The following is a 21,666-nucleotide window of genomic DNA, read 5'->3' as shown; positions in this document are numbered from 1 at the left end:
TTATTGTATATCAGGAACTGCATCGAATACTAATTGACTCCCTAAAGAGTATGGTTTACATGTAAAAGTGGAAGCCGCCCCTGTGTGAACACTTCCAAGCTTGTGGATGTGTGGGTTTGGCAGTGAGGGAGCAGGCATGAGGTAGCAGACAGTGGTCCAGAAAACACTGCAGATCCCTCCCAAACCCTCCGCCAATACGACTATATGCAAACATATTTCTTAAAGTCGCCTTGACAAGTAAAAAGACATGGGCCTATTTAAGAAGGACATGAAGGTATTCAGTGAATGCAGAATCAAGAAAGGAGCCCGCTGCCCATCTCACACATTCAAAGGGCCTCACAAAAGAACTCTTCCCCTCAAATAATAACGAGGCAGGAGCTCATGCAACTCACAACAAATTTACATATTTCGATGCCAACATTTACAGTAGTTGGAGCAAAAAATTAAGTGGGGTTGTTTAAAAACGAGCAGTATGCAGAGAACAGCAGCGTTAAAATTCACCTAAGTGCATCGGGCCTGAAATTACCCAATAAAACATTAAAATCTGCTTCGATAAACACAGTCTATTGGTGTGAGGGGCAGAAACAGCTCCTTCCTTTATAAGAGCAACCCATTGCATTTTTTTCGATTTAAGACAAAACCTTTGGCAAACGCAGACACAATTAAATATGCACTTCTGTTTAATACAATCAAATGTAAAGCAGCAATGGGTAAAATGTAATTGTTAATTAAGGAACCATCCACTTCGGGTTCTTGCATTAGTTCTCACTGCATGTTTGCTGTCTGGGGAAACGGAGGAAAGAATAAACATGTGTGTTGCATTCACGTCATTCAGACCGTCTGCCCTAATAAAGGCTAGTGTGAACAAATGCTAAGAGCAACAGCTGTAGAGTGATAGGAAACAGCAAAGAGGATGTTTGCATGCGAGGGCATTGGAAAAGAGCTAAAATGGGGGCAGGAAGGGAGAGAGTCCATAGCAAAGCAGAGAATTCGTAAGGGAGAAACAAGGAAGAGCCATTGAAGAAAAAGGAGAAAATGGAGGGGGAGGGGGGGGGGGGGGGGGGGAAGAGAGGAGACGGAAGTGATCAGGTTAGAATAAGGTTGAGGGAGAAGGGGGCGTGGCCAGGCAAGATGGAGGGAGAAGGGGAGAATTAAGGTGACTGAGTACAGATGATACTGAGACAAGTAGCAGCAGTATGAACAGTTCCTGCTCTAGTTAATCCCCTAGATCAGTCGTTTTAAACCTGAGGTCCGGGGGACCCCTGGGGGCCACAAAGCCAGGGGGGTGGAGGTTGGAGGGGTAGGGGGGGGGGGTGTTAGTGACTGCTTAGAAAATTTTACAATATTAACAGATTAATAACGTGTATATAAATAAAGAACCAAAATGTAACAATGAACATTTTTCGAAGTGCTGGAAATGTGAAGGCATTTGAAATTAGAGCCTACAACTTAAGTTAGTATCCTCAGATTGACCATGGGAGTAATGCAAGCCCGTCAAACAGAATAAAGTATGGACAAAGAGTGGACTCAATTGAATTTAGAAAAACTCCAACCTTCGCATTAAAATGTAAGTTTTCAATTGTGTGTGAATTAAATAAGATATTTCATACATTGTGTATTTATTTGATGAATGCGTGTTCCTGTATCTCTTGTGTATTGCTTTGCGGTTCAAATATAAAAAAAATGCTTAGGCTGGGCCCCCAGGGCTTTCAGTAATGACTCAGTGGGGGGTCCTCAGGTTCCAATTATGATTCAACAGATATCCCCGGTTTCCAGTAATTATTAATTGGGGGTACACAGAAGACAAAAGGTTAGGAACCACTGCCCTATAATCATAAAAAAAATTCACACCATGCCCAACTACTTAGATAAACCCATCTAGGCCTTTCCTGTATGTAGCAGGGGTCGAACAATAAGTACAAACTGCAGTAGGCCTCAATCTCACCACTCTAACTCCTCTCTTTTCTTTAAATTATTACATTGATTCGGTGCCAAGTTAAGTCTAATTGTTCTGCCTTTTCTGTTAAACCAGAAATCATATCAAAACTGTCATATTCATCCGATAACCCCATTATTGTTTACTTTTGTCTCGCAGTTTCTGATATTCTGAGTCCACTCCAAGGAGACGTTGGAGCCTAACAACTCTTTAAAGTATGAAACACGTATTAAAATAAGACAATGCAGAGGTAGCAAGCATTACTCACTGCTTTTCCCGGCCTGGCCCAAGTGCACAGTGACCCCTCCTGGCATGCAGTGATGATGCAATCTTCCAAGAAAAGAAGGACAGTCAGTCTCTCATGGGCAATCTTCTTGCATATCAGTGGCTCCAGGAGTGGCACCTCATTTATACGTGGGCATAGCCCTGTACCCAGGATTTTGGTAGTGTCCAACTTGTTCCTTGGTGCCATGTTGATCTTATCATTACTCTTGCTAATATTGCCAAGGCTGTGATAGCGTTTGTGCTCCTTGTCAGCATTTTTGTCCTTCCTATCCTGCAGGGTCAGTGTAGCAAATCTCCCAATGCTGAACGGAATGGCACCATCAGTCACATGGCTCTTGTTGGCGCTTGCAACAGCAGGGTGCGGCAAGCTGTTGGAGCGGGATAGGGAACGAGGAATAAGTGGAACAGTGGCTGTCACTTCATTAGCCAGATTGCTACCCCCACTCACTGATGGTGGGATGCCGGCACTGAAGGTGTTTGTGAGAGTGCGTGCCCTGGAAAGAGGTGGGTGCGGGTACAGTACATCCTCTGTAAGGTCCCAGAGACAGAATTGGGTGTCCTGACCGGCAGAGCCAAATCGATACGTCACAGAGGGGCTGCTTTTGGCGCTGTGCTTTGAAAGACGAGACAGTGTACTGCTAGTCCTCACTCTGCTAAAGTGTGTGGCATCATTTAGGTCATCATCACTTCCGCTGAATTCTTCAGGTTCATCGCAGTCTTCCACATTGCTAGTGTATGGGTCAAACGCCACTGCATTGACCCAGGACTTATGACCATGGCCTCTGGCAATGACACGTCCCTCGCTAAAGGACCACACAGTCACAAGATCATCCTCACCACCAGTGACAACATACCGCCCGTCGGGACTCCAACAGACACAAAGCAGTCCTCCAAAGTAGCTCTTCATCATGCCATGCAACTCCATGGAATCAAAGTGGAAGACCCGCAGACATCCATCCTGGCTCACACAGGCTAGGTATCGACCATCTGGTGAAAAGGAAAACTCATTCAAAGCCCCTTCACCAACGGCCCATTTTACCAGTGGGTTGCGGGCGTTTTTGCTTTTGCAAGTGTGCACTGCAAAGCCCTCCCCTTGCTTTAAGAGAGTGTACTGTGGGGAAGCAGAGCTGCAAGGATGATCAACATTGTAGAGGTAGAGGTGGCCGCTGGCATGCGAGGCGAGAAACAGGCTCTCCGACTCTGGGATCCACTTCACGCAAGTTAGCTTTGTTTTATCAATGAGCCTCTGAATAAAATATAAAAGAAAAAAAAGAAAAAAGAGAACAGTAAAAAAAGTCAATAATAAAGACGAACGGGAAGGTTATCAAATAACATGCATCAGGGCTGCTAAGAGCCTAAGGACATTTGAATACATTCATTTGTGAAGAAAATTCAGACACAAGTCATGAGCGTATGAGGCGATGCAGGGGTCTTTGACCCGAAAAAAAGAGTTCAACATTTTCTTGCAGCTATTAACATATGCTTCTATAAGAAGAAGTCGGTACATCTGAATAATACGTTGATTACGTGCAACTGTGGGTGTAGGCAGGTAACTCCTAGCACAAAGAGTCTTTTCTGGGAAGATATGGCTCTAACATAAACCCTCTTCTTCAATGAACACAACAAAAAAAAAAAAAAAGAGGAAAGGGGGGGGGGGGGGGGATCAAATCATTATCACACCGAAGTGAGTGTAGTAAGAACACTGTAGCCTAATTCCAAAAAGACAACAGTGAGGCAATGGCAGGAATATTGATCGATTTACCATTATCAGTCAAACATTTACATCCTGTGGAATTTCAAAACTGTGCAAAGATGGTGATGATGGAAATTATTTTATCAGTGGCGAATAAATGATTTAATAAATTAAGGTATCTAAGCAACTCTACAAACCGGGTAATTGAGTCTCACAAAACTTGCCTAAAAGTGGAAAGGATAGACTTGCAATGAACAGTCAGAGAATGTAAGTAAACTTAGCACTTTACTGATCAGCACGTTCCTGAAAGCCTACAGGGTTGTTGAAGAAGACATACTGCTTATAAGAGCTTGTTGATTAGAGTGAGAATTTGCTTCTTGAGCAAAAAGAAATGTTGGTGGTTTGTGAATGGTTATTTTTAAAATGAAGGTAGGTTATGAGAAAAATGAAGGTAGGTTATGAGAAGGGATGGAAGAAATGCTGGATGAGAAGGGATGGAAGAAATGTTGGATTTGAAGTGATGGAAAAAATGTTGAATTTCTCCTTTAAGCTTGGAACACGCTTCGAGGATGATGTTAGTAGATGCAATAATTGACTGAAAAGATTTGGGCTGAAACTTGCAGCATCCTGGTGTCTGAATCTGGATACCTTTTTAATTCTGGTATTTGCAGATTAGCTGCATTTTGTGCAAACTGCTCTTACATATTGAACTGCAGGGTTTTTGTTACTTGGAAATGGAGAAAGAGGTCCACGGTGGCCTCAGCACTTTCAGTGCGCTGTTTCAGGAGAGGGTATATAGGAAATCAAAATGGCTAGCGTGCAGCCGTGGCAGCTGCAGCTAAGAGCGGTGAGGCCAGGTGAGGGGGGGATTTCTAGAGACGACCACGAGGGAAAATGAAATAAACAATTTTATCTCGTGGTCGTCTCTCCAAAAAAAACTCACCTGGCCCCACCTTTCTTACCTGTAGCGGCTGCTGGCTTGTAATATCTTCAGGGCAGTATGTACAGGAATACTGGACACTAGACACAAGGGATGCCTTCGAGAGCAAGAGCTATGCTTTTGGTTTTCTGGCAGATAACTTTGAGGAAGTTCAGTAGCCTCCATTCATCACTTTCTTAGTGGCACTCTACTTTAACAGTCAACAGTGGTGACTTGTTTATCAACAGCATAGATGTATTTTTGGAGCATTCATTTATGGAGACTGCAGTTCAAGGTCTTAAGGTATATTTTCAAGAGTAGTATGCAGAGGTTTGTGCCCCGTGTTATTACAAAGGAGATTTGGCTCATATGGAGATTAAAGTATTTCAAATTTTCTTTTTAATTACAATATATTCTCTAGGAAGGAAAAGGGCATTTAAGGTACTGCATCACAACTGTGCCTCGATTGTGGCTGCTTTAGTAATATGGAAATGTCAAGTGGGGTGAAAGTCAAAAGTAGAAGAGCTGCATTTGTTCACAGTATCAGAATGCCATCCAGGAAGCAAGCAAAGTTGGTTTAAATGTTTTTTAAACTTTGAACGAGTATAAGTGATACTGAAACCTCAATTTCAATGATATTATCCAAGAGGAGGTTAGCAAACGAACACAGGCTCCCTGATATGGTGTGGGATCAATATTTTTTTTTAAAGGGAAACATCCACTTCGATTTTAAGTTTATTTTGCAGTATTCCCACCTGTAAAGATGGCTTTTGAACTATGAGCCATCTTGATCAATATCTTTCTCCGTGGAGGAACTAGAGAATACGCTGAACAGGGAGGACTAGGATTTGCCTGATTTGACAATTTTTAGTAGGTGTAGAAGAGTAAACAAATCCATCCAGAAACATGTAATAGCTCCCGTATAACAGCATGAGCCAACATCAAACTCTGTGTCCTGCATGCTCATGTCAGGTTATCACTATATCTTTTGCACCCTCAGACAAGAAGGAACGGACAAATTAGAATAGACAGTGTGCACAATGTAACATGGCACCTTTTTAACATGAAACATCCACTCCACAAAAAGGTGAGATGGGAGAACATAAGGAATCTGCAGTCATCATCATCAAGAATCTTTATTCGGTGAATAAAAAACACCATAAAAGCACATGTATATATACAGACAACAATAAAACATTATTAAATACTGATTTAAGATCCTTGTACATAATTAATACAATAAAAAGATTGCCAACTTAAGGGCCCAAAATACAGATCACAATTTTTCATTCATCTCCGCTTGTCTGTCTCAAACGAATAGCGACTTTGATGAAATTCAGAATGCTACATAGAGTTAATGGGTCAGAGGCTTTTAACAGAAATACTAGGGCATCCCTGGCGTGTTCCAATCGCGCCTTTTTTAAAATATTTACAAGGAATCTACGCCTGGGCATGGAAAAATAGGGGCAAAGCAAAACAAAATGAAGGGTATCCTGCGGAGACCGATTGTCGCAGCCGCAGGGACCCTTCTGCTCAATAGATGAAGTAAACCCGGCAGGTATAGCCAACATAAAGGGGAGCAGATTCAATCTGAGACGGCACATTAAAAATCTATCCTGTGCATTATGCAGAAGAAATAAGTAAGGCTCCATACCCTCCACACTTTTTACCAAACCATGGGCCCTTACAGTCTTTTTCACTCCTTCTGCATCAGCTCGCCGTTGGGTTTCTTGCCCCAGAAATAGTTCCCCTACTCGCTTCTTATGCTGTGCTAAAATAGTGGCTGGGTTCATGAAGAGATTCCCCAACCCTATCTCCTCCAGGGTATTTTTCACGTATTTGAGCCAGGGGATGCGCATTGAATGGGTCCTACCTAGGCAGTCCAATAAAATTTCTCTGCTTAAATGCGCATCTGGGTTTAACCATATTTTTAACCAAGCCACTATTGGTCTGAGTTTTACTAAATCTTCCAAGTATGGCCTCCCTAACTCCCTGTGGGCTATGAGACCAGCCGTGCTGGGTGGCACCCTCAGGATTGCTTTCAAGTACCTATTTTCTTCCTGTTGAATACTAGATGTATTCACAAACCCCCAGACTTCTGCCCCATAAATTACTTTGGAGCATGTTATGGAGCCGTACAAATTCATCACCTGTTCCGGACTCCATCTGCCCACCCTCCTACCATATCCAGCTATCGCCCCATTAGAAGCAATCATTTTAGTGCAACGTTCCGCCACCAGAGGGGTAAATTGCAGGGCGCCGTCAAAAGTTACCCCAAGGTAGGAAAACGTCTTGACCTGCTCCAAACTATGTGAGCCAATTGTGTAAACGAATTTGGAGGAAGGTTTTTTGCCAGCTAGGAGCACATACGATTTCCCTAGGTTAACAGATAGGTCTAGGTTACTCATAAATTCCACAAACCCCTCTATCAGGGTTTGTAGGCTACGTGGTGTTCTTGCTAATAAGACCGCGTCATCTGCATAAAGCAGGACAGGGATATGCCGCAGCCCAACCCTTGGGCAGTCTGTCTTTAAACCCAGAAGGAACTGCTCCAGGTTATTGATATAAAGAGAGAACAGAAAAGGAGCAAGTATACAACCTTGTCTGACTCCACTCCTACATGGAAAGGAGTCAGACAGTCCTCCCTCCCTGTTGAATCTCACCTTGGCCGTGGTGTCACTATGCAGTTCTCTCAATATGGTGATTAGGCCCCTTTCTATCCCCATGCCTGACATCATGTCCCACAACTTTCCTCTGTTGACGTGATCGAATGCTGCTGCCAAGTCCATGAATCCCATATACATGGGTTCATCGCTGGCCAGGGTATACTTGGCAGTCAGCATGTATAGGTTCAGGCACTGGTCACTAGTGGACCTCCCTGTCCTGAACCCATACTGGGTATCCGAGAAGATGTTATTCTCTTCTGTCCATTCGGTCAGTCTATTCAGGATTGCCCTTCCCAAAAGTTTGGCCGATACGTCAATCAGGGAAATGGGCCGATAACACTTCGGGTCATCCCTATTGCCCTTCTTAAAAATTGGTACAATGATCGCCTTAGACCAAGAAGGTGGGAGACCGCAGGTAATGGCGGTGTTTAAGACCCTGGTCATCAAGGGAGCCCATAGATCTATGTTACTAAGGAACAGGTCAGGCGGTATTCCGTCCGGGCCCGGGGCTTTATTTTTAGTTAGGCCCTCCATCCCTGTCACAATCTCCTTAAGAGAGAATGTGACTGGTGGGGCCTGTCTTAAAATTTCCGGTGGTTCCCCATGGGTCCCCAACTCATAGTTATATAAACCCCTAAAGTGGGTTACCCATTGCTCCGGCAGAATATTAGCCCCTATCTCAGGAGAATCATTTTCTAAAAAGGTCGGTTTGTTTATGATTCTCCAGAACCCCGCTAGATCTTTTCTTTCCCCAGCTTCTCTTAGATCTGCCCATGCTTCTGCCTGTAGGGCAAGTTTCCTCCTTTTAATCTCTTTTTTATACCTTTCTCTGTTAACCCTAATAATCTGTGAATCTCGTGGTTTCATCTTGAGGGAACATTTCAGTTCCCTCAGTGCTTTAGAGCAATCTCTATCAAACCAGCGAGGACTAGCCTGGTTGCGTGTGGGCCCACTAGACCTCAATAATTCGTCAATTAGGTTAGCAATTTGGACAAACGCTTCCAGGACCCTTGGACCCTGTATTTCCAGATCTAAACAATCATTAATGGCCACTAGACCCTTATCGCCCAAAGTTTTATAAAACTGTGCCCCATCAATTTTGGACCACTTCAATCTCCTGCCTTGATCAGTGGCCCTCTCCTCAATTAAACAACGAGCTTTAATTCCAATGCCCGCCTTGTAAAGGAACGTTAAGGTGAGCGGATTATGATCACTAAAACCGCTCCACTCTATCCCTACACTAGTTATTTTGTTGATCAACGATCTCGAGACCAAGATGTAATCTATAATGGACGCACAGCCCCTGCCCTTAAAAGTTGGTGGGAGCATACCGTCCAACTGTGGGTCCATCATGTTAATGGTGTGCTCTAGGTCGTACTTAACCCGAAGCAACCCAAGGGCAACCCCAGTCGGCGTGTGTACAAAATGCGGCCCCTTTTCAATCGGGCATTGTGCCCAATCTGTGTTTGCCTTTATCAGTGCCGGACAGAGGTGACAGTTAAAATCTCCTGCCAAAAGCACGCCATGAGACGGCCCTTTGTTCTGAGATATGATTTCTTGACCCAACCTCTTGTCAAGTTCGGCCAATAGGGAGGAATTGGTGTTTGATGTCTCACTGTTATAAAAATTAAAGACAGACAATTTCAACCCCTTACCAGAAAACCGAACTGCCTGTATTCCGTACGAATTCCAGTCAAGAGACGACCAGATACCTGGGAGGGATAGATCTACGTAAACCGCTAAGCCACCCATTGCTCTCCCAGAACTAGATTTTCGAGCGGGAACAAAAAAGCACTTGTAACCCTGGAGGTGGTAATTATTCACCACAGCCCATGTCTCCTGTAAGCAAATAACATTAAATTTCCTGACATAATCAACCCACTCCTTGTTATTGAATATACCAGCTAAGCCTGCTACATTCCAAGAAATAATCCTCACATCCTCTCCACCCAATGCTGCACCCCCCTGACTCCCTAGTCCCATCTCCTGCAGCTCCCCTTGGGCGTCCCCCCCGCCTCCTCCCCCTAAACCATCTACAGCCATACCCTTGTCATCAAAGAACATAAGTTCCTCCGCCCTGGTGGTTTGAATGTGCGGGGCCAGGTGTCCTTGCTCCTCCGATATTAATACTTGAGCACCCTTTTCTATGTTCTCCTTTGGGGCCTTCTCTGTTTGTCAATCCACCCCCTCTAGGCCATTCAGGCAATTAAACCGATTATAAGTAGGCAGAGGAGGTACTGGTCTGCCAAATAATGGCCTAGGTTGAGAGGCCCAGTGACTCCCCCCTCTCCCGACCCTCTTCCATCTATCATAATTTGGGGGTGGGTAAAATGGGCCAGGGGCGATGGGAAAGAAGAAGGACACACGGAGGGTTTGTATGGTGGATTCCCTTGATATGTTTTCCCCTTGACATATATGCGACACCGTACCCTTGTCCCTAAAACTCACCAATAAACAGTCCCCAGGTATAGATTTTTGAGTTCTCCCCACCCATGGGACCCTTCTTACCATTAAAATTTCATTATTAAGATGTCTCGGGAGGGGTCTGTTTCTGTTTAACCACTTAATTACCCTGGTTTTTAGGGCACAGAAGTCCTCTACTTCTCCTTCATCAAGTTGCGGGACCCCTGCCATGACCACAGTAAGGTCATTAGCCTCTGGTGGTAAATTGGGACGACGGGGTTTTGCAGGGGGCTTCATTTGGTGGTCTGGTATAATATTATTATCAGCCGGGTGTGCTGAAGCTACTGGTACAAGAGAGGGATTAGGTGTATTTGCACAGAGTGGATTGGTAGTTACAGGTTTTGGGTTTAGGGATTGTTGAGGGACTACCCCCATTACAGCTTGTGGTGGAGCTGGGTTTACAACTATGTGTGCCGACCCTTGTGGGACCATAATGGTGGTACTAGATTCTGGGTCACTTCCCTGTCGACCAGCACGCGTTTTCAGACTTCCCAATGTGGCCTCCAATATGGTTAGTCTGATCTCTATCTTTTTTATACTTTCGCTGATTGGGAGTAGCAGCGACCTTAGCAGGAATTCCACATTTCCCAGCGGCACAACAGAGAGTGGGACATTAACAATACTGGTCCCTGCGTTTTCGGTCAGGGCAGGCACTGAGTTCTCCTGAACAATAGATTTAGGGAGTGGCTCTGCCGGTACTTTTACTAGAGGTACGGGCTTTTTTAAGGATTTGCCAAAATCCAAGTGCAAAATCTTGGGTTTACTACTGCCCTGCGCTCCCTTTGCCCTTCTCCTACGCTTTTTTGGAGGGGGTCCCAGAATTACTTGTGTGTTCACTGCTTTCGAATTGGGGTTTCTATCATTATGAACTATGGGCGGTTGTGAGATTAGATCAATAGTCCCCCTAGCGGGGCTGGGGCTAATAACTAATGCTGGACTCCTAATTGCAACTGGTGAAGTGTTGGGACACTCCCTTAACAGGAGTGGGACATCCTCAATTCGTGTCAGCTCCTCCCTGAATGTAATAGATTGTTCTCCCATGGGGGTATTTTTCAGATTATCTACTGAGCGTCTCCGTTCCGCCCTTAGTCTGGACAAATTTCCCTCTTTGTCAGCCTCCCCCACTGCCCTTGAGAAATAGTTTTCAAGTGTCCCAGTTTTCGCTCCTCCCTGTTTCTGAGGGGTACTCTCCCTAACTGGGGAAGGCATAATTTTACTCAGAAGTGGTCTAATATGCCTCACAGAGCAAGTAAAACACAATTATAGTTCAATAGTTCCAAGAGTTGCCTGCACAGTCTAACAAAACCAAGAGAATAAGCCCAGCCCAGCCTATTCCAGCCTGTGACGGCCTTGGACGGTCCCGCCCTTGTCCCGGGCTTCTCCCGGCGCTCCCGCGCGCTCCCGCGCAGCGGGGGTTCTGGGAGCTTAATATAGTGTAGGGCAAGTAGGTGGAGTGGTGGGAGGGGTCGGGGAGAGCGGCCCAAGTGTGGCTAATCTGGCAGGCGGGCGCTCCTGGGATATGCAGTCCCAGTAGAGCGCGCGCACTCGCTCGCAGCCCCGGTAATTAGACTTCCCTCGATGTTCCCTCGGTGAAAACAGCAGGCAGCACTCCTGGCGCAGGGGAACCCGCGGAGCGGGTTCCACAAGAAGTGGGCTTTAAAACTGAGAAATCCAGGTGGGTCCACAAAGTTCCGCAAGGCGTCCCGCTCGCAAGCTCTGCAAGCACAGTTAATGAAGGCTCGGTGGAGGGGTGGGAGGGGTCGGGGAGAGCGGCCCAAGTGTGGCTAATCTGGCAGGCGGGCGCTCCTGGGATATGCAGTCCCAGTAGAGCGCGCGCACTCGCTCGCAGCCCCGGTAATTAGACTTCCCTCGATGTTCCCTCGGTGAAAACAGCAGGCAGCACTCCTGGCGCAGGGGAACCCGCGGAGCGGGTTCCACAAGAAGTGGGCTTTAAAACTGAGAAATCCAGGTGGGTCCACAAAGTTCCGCAAGATTATCCAACAGAAACAGTGTTATTGTAGGTAAGTAACTTGTTCTTCTGAATGAGACCTCTAACCACAGAATCATCACCATGTGAATCGATGCAGTACCTCCAAAAAAGCGCGAGGGTATGTGAAGTGTACTTTAAAACAGGAAGACCCACAGGATCAAGTAGTTAAACTACATCTCCCAATGGACCCCATATTCAAGGCATTAGTGCCTGGTGAAAATGTGGACAGACACCAATGTAGCAGCCTAGCAGATGTCTAACACCGGAACATCTCTTGCCAGGGTTGTAGTGGTACCCTTGACAGCCCAAAAGGTCCTTAGGAGGCTCTTTTCTGGGCAAAGATGGGCAAATCTTGATACGGAGGACAATACATCTCAACTGTGTCCTCTTCTGGGTTGCCATTCCTTTCTTTGCCCCAGCTTAGACAACAAAAAGCTAATCACCCAGTGTTCCCTTGACCTATTAATGTAAAAACTTAGGATCCACTTGGAATTCAACTAGAGGCACCTCTCCTTCTCCTTAGAGGTATGTGGCAAAAAAGAAGAGCATGGGGAGTTCAATAGACTGCCCAAAATAGATGGGCAACACAACTTTTGAGACAAAGAACACAAGAGTCTGAAAATTCAAATTAGGAGGGAAGAATATGGTGTAAGGCGGCTGCACACATTATGTTTGCAGCTCACCGACATGTTGTGCACAAGTGAGTTCGACAAAAATGACAGTTTCAAGCGTTAACACCCTACAGGAGCAACTGTGTATGGACTCCAATCGTGTGCATATCGAAAACTAAAGTCTCACACAGTGGCATAAAATAGGGCACAGGATAAAACATAAGTAAGACCATTCAAAACATGCATCCCACTAGGTTCTTTGAACAAGGAGGAATCCCAGGAAAACAATAGGTAAACCTTAACAGTGTCTTGGTCAAGGCAAGGCCATGCCTGGACCAAGACAAACTATTGATACCTATGCCTACGCTGTGTAACCGTTGGTGCCTCTTTTCCCGTTCCGGTCCACCACATCAGCTCGCCGTTTGCGTGGAGGGCGGTTACTTTAATCTTTCACCCGTATTAGGTGAAGTACCTCCGAGGGCGGTACTGTTCATGCTTCCTGGTATTTGGCATGAACAGATCGCAGACGTTCCACTGGTGCGCCTAAGGCAAGCCCGCCTGCGCCCGCCGACCCTGGACGTTGACAGACGCCAGACATGCGGCCGGTTGTAGCAGCAATAAGCTCTCCTATTCCAGTGATAAACTTCTTGCCATCAGGCAAATAAGAAGCCCCTGCAGTCATCCTCCTCGCAACCTGTTGGAGGGCCCGTTTTGCTGCAGGAACTGTGGTTTCAACCCCTGGACTACCACGTAATCCCTCCTTACTCACCTTCCCTGTCCCAGACAGAACATTAAACTGTTAAGCCTTAACTGTCGCTCCCTAGCCAAGCACCACCCCCCTGATGTGTATGATCTGCTACACAATCAATCCCCTGATGTTCTCTTCCTGATGGAGACATGGTTGTCAGTGGACATGGTGGCTGAGCCTGGCCTGGCACTTCCCCCGGGCTTTAGTATTTTAACACTCAATCGAGAGGGTAGAGGGGACAGTATCGCAGTTTGTTTTTAAATCCTGCTATACCTGCACCCTTGTCAAAGAAATCCTGGTGGATTGCGAGTGTGGACGTTTTGGGATCTCTTTTAATACCAGTTATACCATGTCTGGCTTATTAGTATATCGTCCCCCACGTCCCTCGAAGGAGTTCAGGGCTGACCTGATCAACACAGTTAGCTCTTTGGTCATGAGGTATGCCAACTTCACCGACATTGGCGACTTGAATCTGCATCTTGACAACCCCAACGACTCAGAAGTGGGCAACTTCTCACCTGATCTAGCGGCTTGTCAGTTGCTTCAACTGGTTCAAGGCCGTACCCAGTCTGCTGACCATTTACTTGATCCAGTCTTCTTCAACATTTCATATCTTAGTCTCTACCCCCATTCCGGTGTGCTGGTCTGACCATTTTCTTATCCCCAAGACACTCTCGGGAGTAGAGCCTTCTTGAAGGTTGCCTCAGAAATTCTCGCTCCGACGCCCCTAGTAAAAATTAACTTTTGCCCATATTAACAACATCTCCTCCTCTAGTATAGTCTACCCAGCCTGTCGGATGATCCGGATGCTACGGACAATGCTAGATCTGATTGGATACTTCGCCCTTTGGATGCACTTATGCCTGTCAAACGAGCTAAGTGTTGTAGTACCAAATCTAATCCTTGGTACAATGACAAGCTTGCTAATATGCGTAAAGCTTGTAAGAGGGTGGAGTGGGCGTTGGGACGAGATTTTTACCTTATCCTGAAAGGAGGTTATCAGGCAGCCACTAAGAAATACCATAGGGCTGTTCAGAATGAACGGGCAGCCTATTTCGCAGACGAGATAAGGAACAGCAACAACCCCACCAAGAGCATTTTTTCCATACTTAAAGATCTCAAAACAGCTGGGGTACCTCCTATGTCCTCTAACACTTCAGATGAGCATTGTGAGGTTCTCGCCACCTTCTGTGTCAACAAGGTGGAAAACATCTACATGACCTTTTCTAAGGTGGATATGGGCCATGGGATTTGGGGTACACCTCCCCCACCCACACTCTTGCCGCCTTCCCGCCGATCTCGGAGGATGCTCTGCGTTCACTTTGCAGCAAGGTTAAATCCGGCTACCCTGCTGATACCATGAAGCCTGATCGAATCATGATACTGTTGCCAGTGCTCACACCTCTGGGCCAAGTTAGTAACATGTCCTTGTCTACGGCAATTGTCCCTAGGACCAGGAGCAGGCCAGGGTGGTTCAATTACTTAAAAAAACAACCCTTGATAAAGCTAAACCAGAGAACTTCTATCCTACTTCTCTCCTGCCATGGGCCTCAAAGATCTATGAAGCCTATATAAACTAAATCTTGTCAGGCTTTCTGGAAGAGAACAATATACTTGATCCCTCCCAGTGCGGCATCCATCCTGGTTTCAGCACAGAGTCCGCCCTCTTCGCGGTGACCGAACATCTGAGGGCTGCACTGGATGAGGGACGTACTTCGGCACTGATCCTATTGGTTCTCAGTGCCGCATTTGATACGGTCTCTCACCAGATCTTGCTGTGGAGGTTGGAGGAGGCTTGCATTGTGGGTCCTGCACTTGATTGGTTCACTTCCTTTTTTTCGGAAAGGACCTTCCAGGTGTGGGCCCCCCTTTCAACTCCATGGTTCGCACTAACAAGCTGGGAGTGCCGCAGGGCTCAGCTTTGAGTCCAACGCTCTTCAATCTGTATGTTCAGCCTTTAGCTGCGGCGGCCAAGAGCAGACGACTGACAATGGTATCATGCGCAGATGATATGCAGTTGGTAGTTGCACTCTCCGATGACTGTTTGCATGACACTCTTAAGTTCCGGAGAGGTCTTGCTGATGCCGTGGAGTGGATGACTGCCAACTACCTCCAGCTCAATGCCAGCAAGACTGAGGTCTAGCTGATAGGGAAAGATCTTGAGCTGTGGAGTGAATGTGGGTGGGCTGCTACCTTGGGTTGTGCACCCGCCCCCAAACAGGTGGTGAAAACTTTTGGTGTCCGGGTCGATTCGGCTCCTAACTTTCAGACCCAAACTAAGAAGGTGGCATAGAAGTGTTTTGGTATACTACGCAGGCTTCAACCGCTTTTGTGTTTTTTCGATCCATCCATCAGGCAGGTGATCGTCCAGTCCTCCATTCTGTCGAGACTGGACTACGCCAGCTCGCTCTACTTGGGGGTTAACAAGACAGATTATGGACTGCACAGGATCCAAAATGCAGCTGCCAGAACTCTTCTTGGCCTCCCTAGATTCTGCTCCGCCACCAGTGCTATTCGCCAGCTAGTGGAGTTTAAGTCCTTCTGCATTGCTTTCGGGATCTTGATTTTTTCCTCTCCTGGCATCTTGGCCAGACTGCTCTCATCTTACATCCTCACCCGCCATCTCTGTTCGATGGGCCATCACCTGTCGGTTGTTCCCCGGGAAAGGAGGGTACGCGCCTGTGGGCGTTCCTTCCGCTCACTGGCAGCTAAACTCTGGAACTCACTCCCTGTACACATTCGGAGCATAGATAACTATCTTGCTTTCCGTTAGGCTATCAAGACTCACCTCTTTCCCTCATTATAGGCACCTTCTTGCTGTTCACCTCCTTTCTGTCTGCCACTTTTGCTTTTCAATACGTTATTAGACTCTCCTCCTGCCGTTACTAGAGGCTCTCTTCTGGCATCTGTTGCCTTTTTGTTTCTATTAGCGCTGGGACGCCCCTTTGCTAGGGCAGCTGTGCGCTCTATAAAACTACCTAACATAACATAACCTGAAGAGGTTTTATGCATCAGCCCGCACACCAGGCCACTAACTTAGCATTGGTGAACTTAATGACAGGGCATCGAGCTGCCAAGATCATAGCCACAACATCTGTCAGCATAAAAAAACAATTAAGCTGGTTCCACTCAATCTCCATGCAAGCAGGTGTAGACTGTGGAGCTTTGGAAAACTGGTCTGCTGCTGCAATAGAAGAATGTTACAAAGGATGTAGCCAGATGGAAAAGGACAGATGCTCATACTCAGTACCATTCCCCTGACCCAATTCGGAGCCACTAGGATGGGCTGGGACAATTCATTACTGAACTTCTTTAGAACTCTGGACAGGAGAGGCAGAGCTGGAAAGGCGTAGAGGAGTCCCGTGCTCCACTGTAGCCAGAATGGGGCTCCAAAAATAACCTTCTTGGAAACTCCGACACATAAACGTTTTGACATCGAGAGTTTCCAACAGTGGGGAAAAGAGCTATCCAGGGCTCTGTTCAATAATGGAAGATGCTCTCTGGGTGTAGTCACTATTTGTGATCTGCCAGGCATCGCAGGCTGAGCTCATCCACCTTGGCATTTAAAGATGCTGCCAAGTGGGTCATAATTAAGATGATTTGCCGCTTCAGCAAACTCTAGAGACAGAGAATTTTGGTACAGGACCCAAGATCTACTATGCCCTGCTTGCAGCAGTATCATAGCAGTGGTGCTGTCCGTGAGAATCTCCGTTACCATTTGGGATCTGCCAGGCACCACATGTGAAGCACGTCCACCTTGGCATTTAAAGATCTTGCTGGCTGGATCATGGTAGGAAGGCCTTCAACACTTGGGGCCAATGGGCCACAACTCCAACAAACTGATGTGGAGTCTGGTTTCTACCGAAGAACAGAGACCTCAGTTCTCAGCCGCTCCCAGATCACAGGCCCAGCAATGATGCATCATGCACTACAGGCAGCACTGGGTGGGGGAGGGAAAGCATCTGCTGCTGGTCCAATTGTGTTTGAGTAGCCATTACTGCAGATCTCTTGCAGTCTCCACCGACATCTAGATGAGATCGTACAGGTTCCCATGGTGCTAGGCCTACTGAGACTTTAGGTTCTACTGCCTGTGTATAGTCAACTAGTAGGATGCTGGAGGCCAACAAGCCTTAAAGTCAATCTAAATCGCGACCCAGGACAGAGGCTGAAAAAATCAGGATCATGTCCCAGACTCATTGCTAGGGAGTGAAGGCACTGATCAACACCATATCCAAGATGGTTCCAATGAAAGACAGCCTCTGAGAAAGAATCCGGGGGAGGATATAGGGGCTAGACATGGACATAGTTGCATGAGTACAGCAACGGTCATTTCGCAGAAGGAGCATCAAGTGGCATTGTTGATACAACAGCGCAATGGCTGTATCCCGCTGAAGCCTGGCAATCCCTTTTAGAAAACGTAGCAGCCCTGTGTGCTTCTCACCTGAATTGACCATGCTAAGCTGTACTGACGACCTGCATTAACTGGATCTGGTGCAGTAGTTGAAGGCTTCTCTTGGTCATTCCTGTTGTCTTTTGATAGCATCCATGCGAATTTAACGATGATGTCAAATGTTCAAGATGATGACTTTTGAGGTCACGGAACCATTGGGGCTGGATGTTTTCCTGCAGTGAGCAACTGAACAGGGAGACAGCTTTATGTACAAAGGCCCACCACAGCTATTTTGGGGAACAGTAACTGCTTGCAATATATATTCATATTTGTATTGGAGCTGGCTTGGAGTGGCTGGTTAATGAAGACGTAGGACTGGAGCACTCCTTAAACATCTGCACTTTTGTATTAGGCTCATTCCACGCAACAGAAGAAAAGTGGATAGTTGGCTCTACATTTTTTTTAAGGTACTGTGACCACTAGGTCCCTCAGATTCATGATGTGATGCTGGAGGTTCCATGTGATCTCTCCCAACTTATTACACCATTGAAACTGGCATTCCGACATGGATTGAAGTAAAGGTGCATGCTTAGACTTGATCTACAACAGGTCATTTGAAACCTTGTTGTGGTTAATAGTCAAGTGATTTAGCCTTAAATGTTGAATACAGCAGCTGGATTACATAATATTACTGCTCCAGACACATAGTAATCCAATTGTTATCCTTGGATGTGTGATAACTGACTTGATATCCAAGGGCAAGACTATTAGTCAGCTTTTCTCAGAGACATTGCAGCAGGCACGTCGAAGCCTGATGCTCTGAACATGGCAGGTATCAACTATGAGAGAACTTACAAGCATAAAGGCAACAATGGATCAAATGCATGCAGATACAAACTCCACAGTGGATAATCTTAAATCCCTGAGATCAGATCTTTGCATAAGCGACTCGATGAGAAGGATCACATGCTTGAAGATTTGGATGGGCGCTTGTCCATCCTGAAAATTAGTCCTCACATGAAGAGTGAGGTGTAGTATCTCCGCAAAAAGTTAACAGTAGTTGAAGATGGCAGATCTAATATTTGCTCTTTTTTTGAGTGCCAGAAGATGTGGAGGCTAAAGACTTGGAAAGATTTCTTTTTGTTTTCCTTCCAGAGCTTACTGGACTGGCTTTTACACCTCCATTGTAATTCCAAAGGGCACATTGGATACAAGATAGAGGTGCCACATGACCGAATACCTCACGACAAATTATAGCTTGCTTTCTAAGGCATCAGCAAGCTCGCCATGTGATTACAGCAGCCAAATACCCCTGGGGCCCAAGGACCACCACTTCCCAGGTGCTATTTTAAAAATGTTGTTCTCAGGCCCGGGAACCACCACCTCCCCAGGGCAGCCTGTGATGGCTCTTCTAACCCTCATTTATTTGTTTACTTATTTTTCCATATTGGGATCTGATTTATTATAGTGTTTACAAGGTACATTGTGGGGTACTTTGTACGTTATTACACTTTAGTGCATTAAAAAAGAAATAGCAAAAAAGAAATGTTTAAAAAAAGAATCGCAAGAAATAGCATCATTGCAAGATCTAAAGGATCCATTTTCCAGATGTTATACACCCTTGAAAAAAGGTCTGCTCCTGCCTCCTATACGGTGGCAGTGCACCACTACGGGAAAACTAAAGCCGTTTTAAGGCTGACGTCACAGGGGTAAGGCACTGGGAATGTAGTTGCTCTTCATGGTCTGTAGGACGTCTGCTTATTCTCGTCCCTAACCCCGAAATAACTAGGGGTGCCTCCTGGGGCAGCGTTGCCTGTACACCAAACCTTGGAACAAAACTACTCGGAAAACTCTAGCCGAGGTTGAGAGGCCAAAGAAACACACCATGGCTGGGCACTCTTAGAAGAATGCCAGGCCAGTATCCGCCTTTTCACCAAATAGGCGAAATCATCGAAAGGCATCCCCATGTAGGATGCATGCACGTCCACAGAAATTCTCCAGGTTTCAACCATGCACGGTAATGAAGCACATTATTGCCAAATACTCAGCCCAAGCAATCGGTGGTATCCAGGTCAGATCAAATCAAGAATTTGGCCACATCTTGGATTCTCCAGGGATTGTCTGTAAGATCTTCCCAAAGAGCGTGTGTATATCACCCAAGCAGGCAGCTGGCTTTGACCCACCATGGGATGGCTAAGAACATCTGTTTCCCGAATGCCTCAATTCTGTTTGATCTGGTCTGGGGCCAGAGGAGGGTTGTAGGGAATTAATTGGATGAAGTGGAAGCTTATACCACCAGAGTTTCGCGTGTAGGATACTGCATCAAATCAAATCTGAGCTGTCTGGAGCTGGCATTTGAAATCTGGCTACCTGCCTGTTCACCAGTGGCCAAGCATAAAACTTTAACCAGGTACCCATTAAGGTGTTGGATAGGGCCTCATTAGACAGTAGTAAAGGTTCAGAGGAAGCCTGTCCATGCTGCAAAACCTCTGAATCTGTATATCGCGGTCTGCCTCTCTCCACTCCTTATTTCATCACCGAAATAAGGAGTGCAGCGAGGCAGACCGCGATATACAGATCTCAAACCTCCAATCGTCCGGGGAAAGACAAATCAAGAGTCAACCCGGCAGAAATAACACAGGGATTTTTCGGCTTCCCGATATCCTACACGGGGGTGAACAGTTTTAACAAAACATATATACCGATGTGGATATTAACACATTATCTAGTTATGAATTTGTGGAAAAAAGCTACCTCCTATTAAGAAGGAAAAGTAAACGAAAAACATATACCTCATTGGTCAATGTAAAAAAATGGAATTTTAAATTTGGAGCATCAACCAACAAGACTATAGTAGTCATGTCCAATAACGTAACTACCAGGCACTTTTAAGATATAACTTTTTCCAAAGAAGTGACCCCATATGAAATGTTGTCCTGAAGAAGGTGGCCCCATATCTATTGGTTTCAACCACCAAAACGCGTGGACGCCTGTGTTAAAACGAGGAATCCAAAAAAAGCCAAGGGACCTTGAGATACAAGGGAATTCCTGTACAAAGTGTTCCTTTTAAGATACATAGGGCTATTGGATCAGATTGAAGCTTAAGCAGACTATTATAATTGTGTTTAAAGTGGTGTTTGATATTTTATGTGTTGTCTAAAATCATGTTTCATGCTTTTTATTAATATGTTTGTGTATTATTTCATGACCACGTGGAGTGGAATGTATAAATTGTGCTAAAGTTTTTAATGTATTTTCGGGATTTTTTCCGAAATTTTAAATTTTGAGACAAAATAATTTACATAAATTAAATAGTGTAAGCATCACATTTTTGTTTGAGAATATACTTGGGATGCAGGTTGGCTCTATAGGGGCTGTGAATGTGTGATTGGTGAACATTTTGAATGAACGGATGATGTGATGACATACATAGTTTGTTTCCAGGGATTTCTCTATAGGCTCATGTTGTCTAAAGCACCCTGATCCCTGGAACTAGTGGGGTCATCTCTCTCTTTTTCATCTAAGTAAATAGTTCACATCATCCCATGGTCATCTTCAAAGGCTGGCTGACTTTGACGGCAACCTCGGTTGATGCCAGGACAAGTTCAGCTCGGAGTCACATCGGAATAGGTAAAGATTTCTCCAACCAGAACCATCAGGACTGGGGTTGGGCAAAGGAATGTGGAGAAGTGTGGCTCACTGGTTAAAGCAGCAGACTCTTAAGCAGAGATCAGGCCCGGGACCAGGGTTCAAATCCCGACGCAGCACGGTCTTGGGCTCAATGTCCGCGGACTCGATAATTCTCGCCTCGGTGCCTACTCTAATCATGGGTCCCACGCTGCAACTCTGGGCAATAGCTTGCTTAATCTCCACAACGGCCCCAACAACACTGGGATGCCTGGCTTCACCTTGGGGTTGCTCAGGAGGGGCATCTCACAGGGAGAGCCAAGAAGGGTTCCACAGAG

At 45.9% G+C, this 21,666-nt stretch overlaps 1 protein-coding gene across 1 annotated transcript in view; it reads right to left on the bottom strand.

Annotated features, from left to right (window-relative positions):
- Nucleotides 1–2,146: 2,146 nt before the first annotated feature.
- The window catches only part of LOC147663333 (WD repeat-containing protein 20-like), a 79,275-nt gene continuing 59,755 nt past the window's right edge, over nt 2,147–21,666 (bottom strand). The window contains 2 exon segments of the mRNA XM_086950515.1: nt 2,147–2,185; nt 2,187–3,467. Coding sequence (XP_086806641.1) covers nt 2,147–2,185; nt 2,187–3,467 — 1,320 coding nt within the window.

Source organism: Lissotriton vulgaris, unplaced genomic scaffold (genome assembly GCF_964263255.1).
Source record: "Lissotriton vulgaris unplaced genomic scaffold, aLisVul1.2 SCAFFOLD_1011, whole genome shotgun sequence".
NCBI lineage: Eukaryota > Metazoa > Chordata > Amphibia > Caudata > Salamandridae > Lissotriton > Lissotriton vulgaris.
The sequence above is the reverse complement of the archived record's forward strand: the minus strand, read 5'-3'. Positions and strand labels throughout refer to the sequence as shown.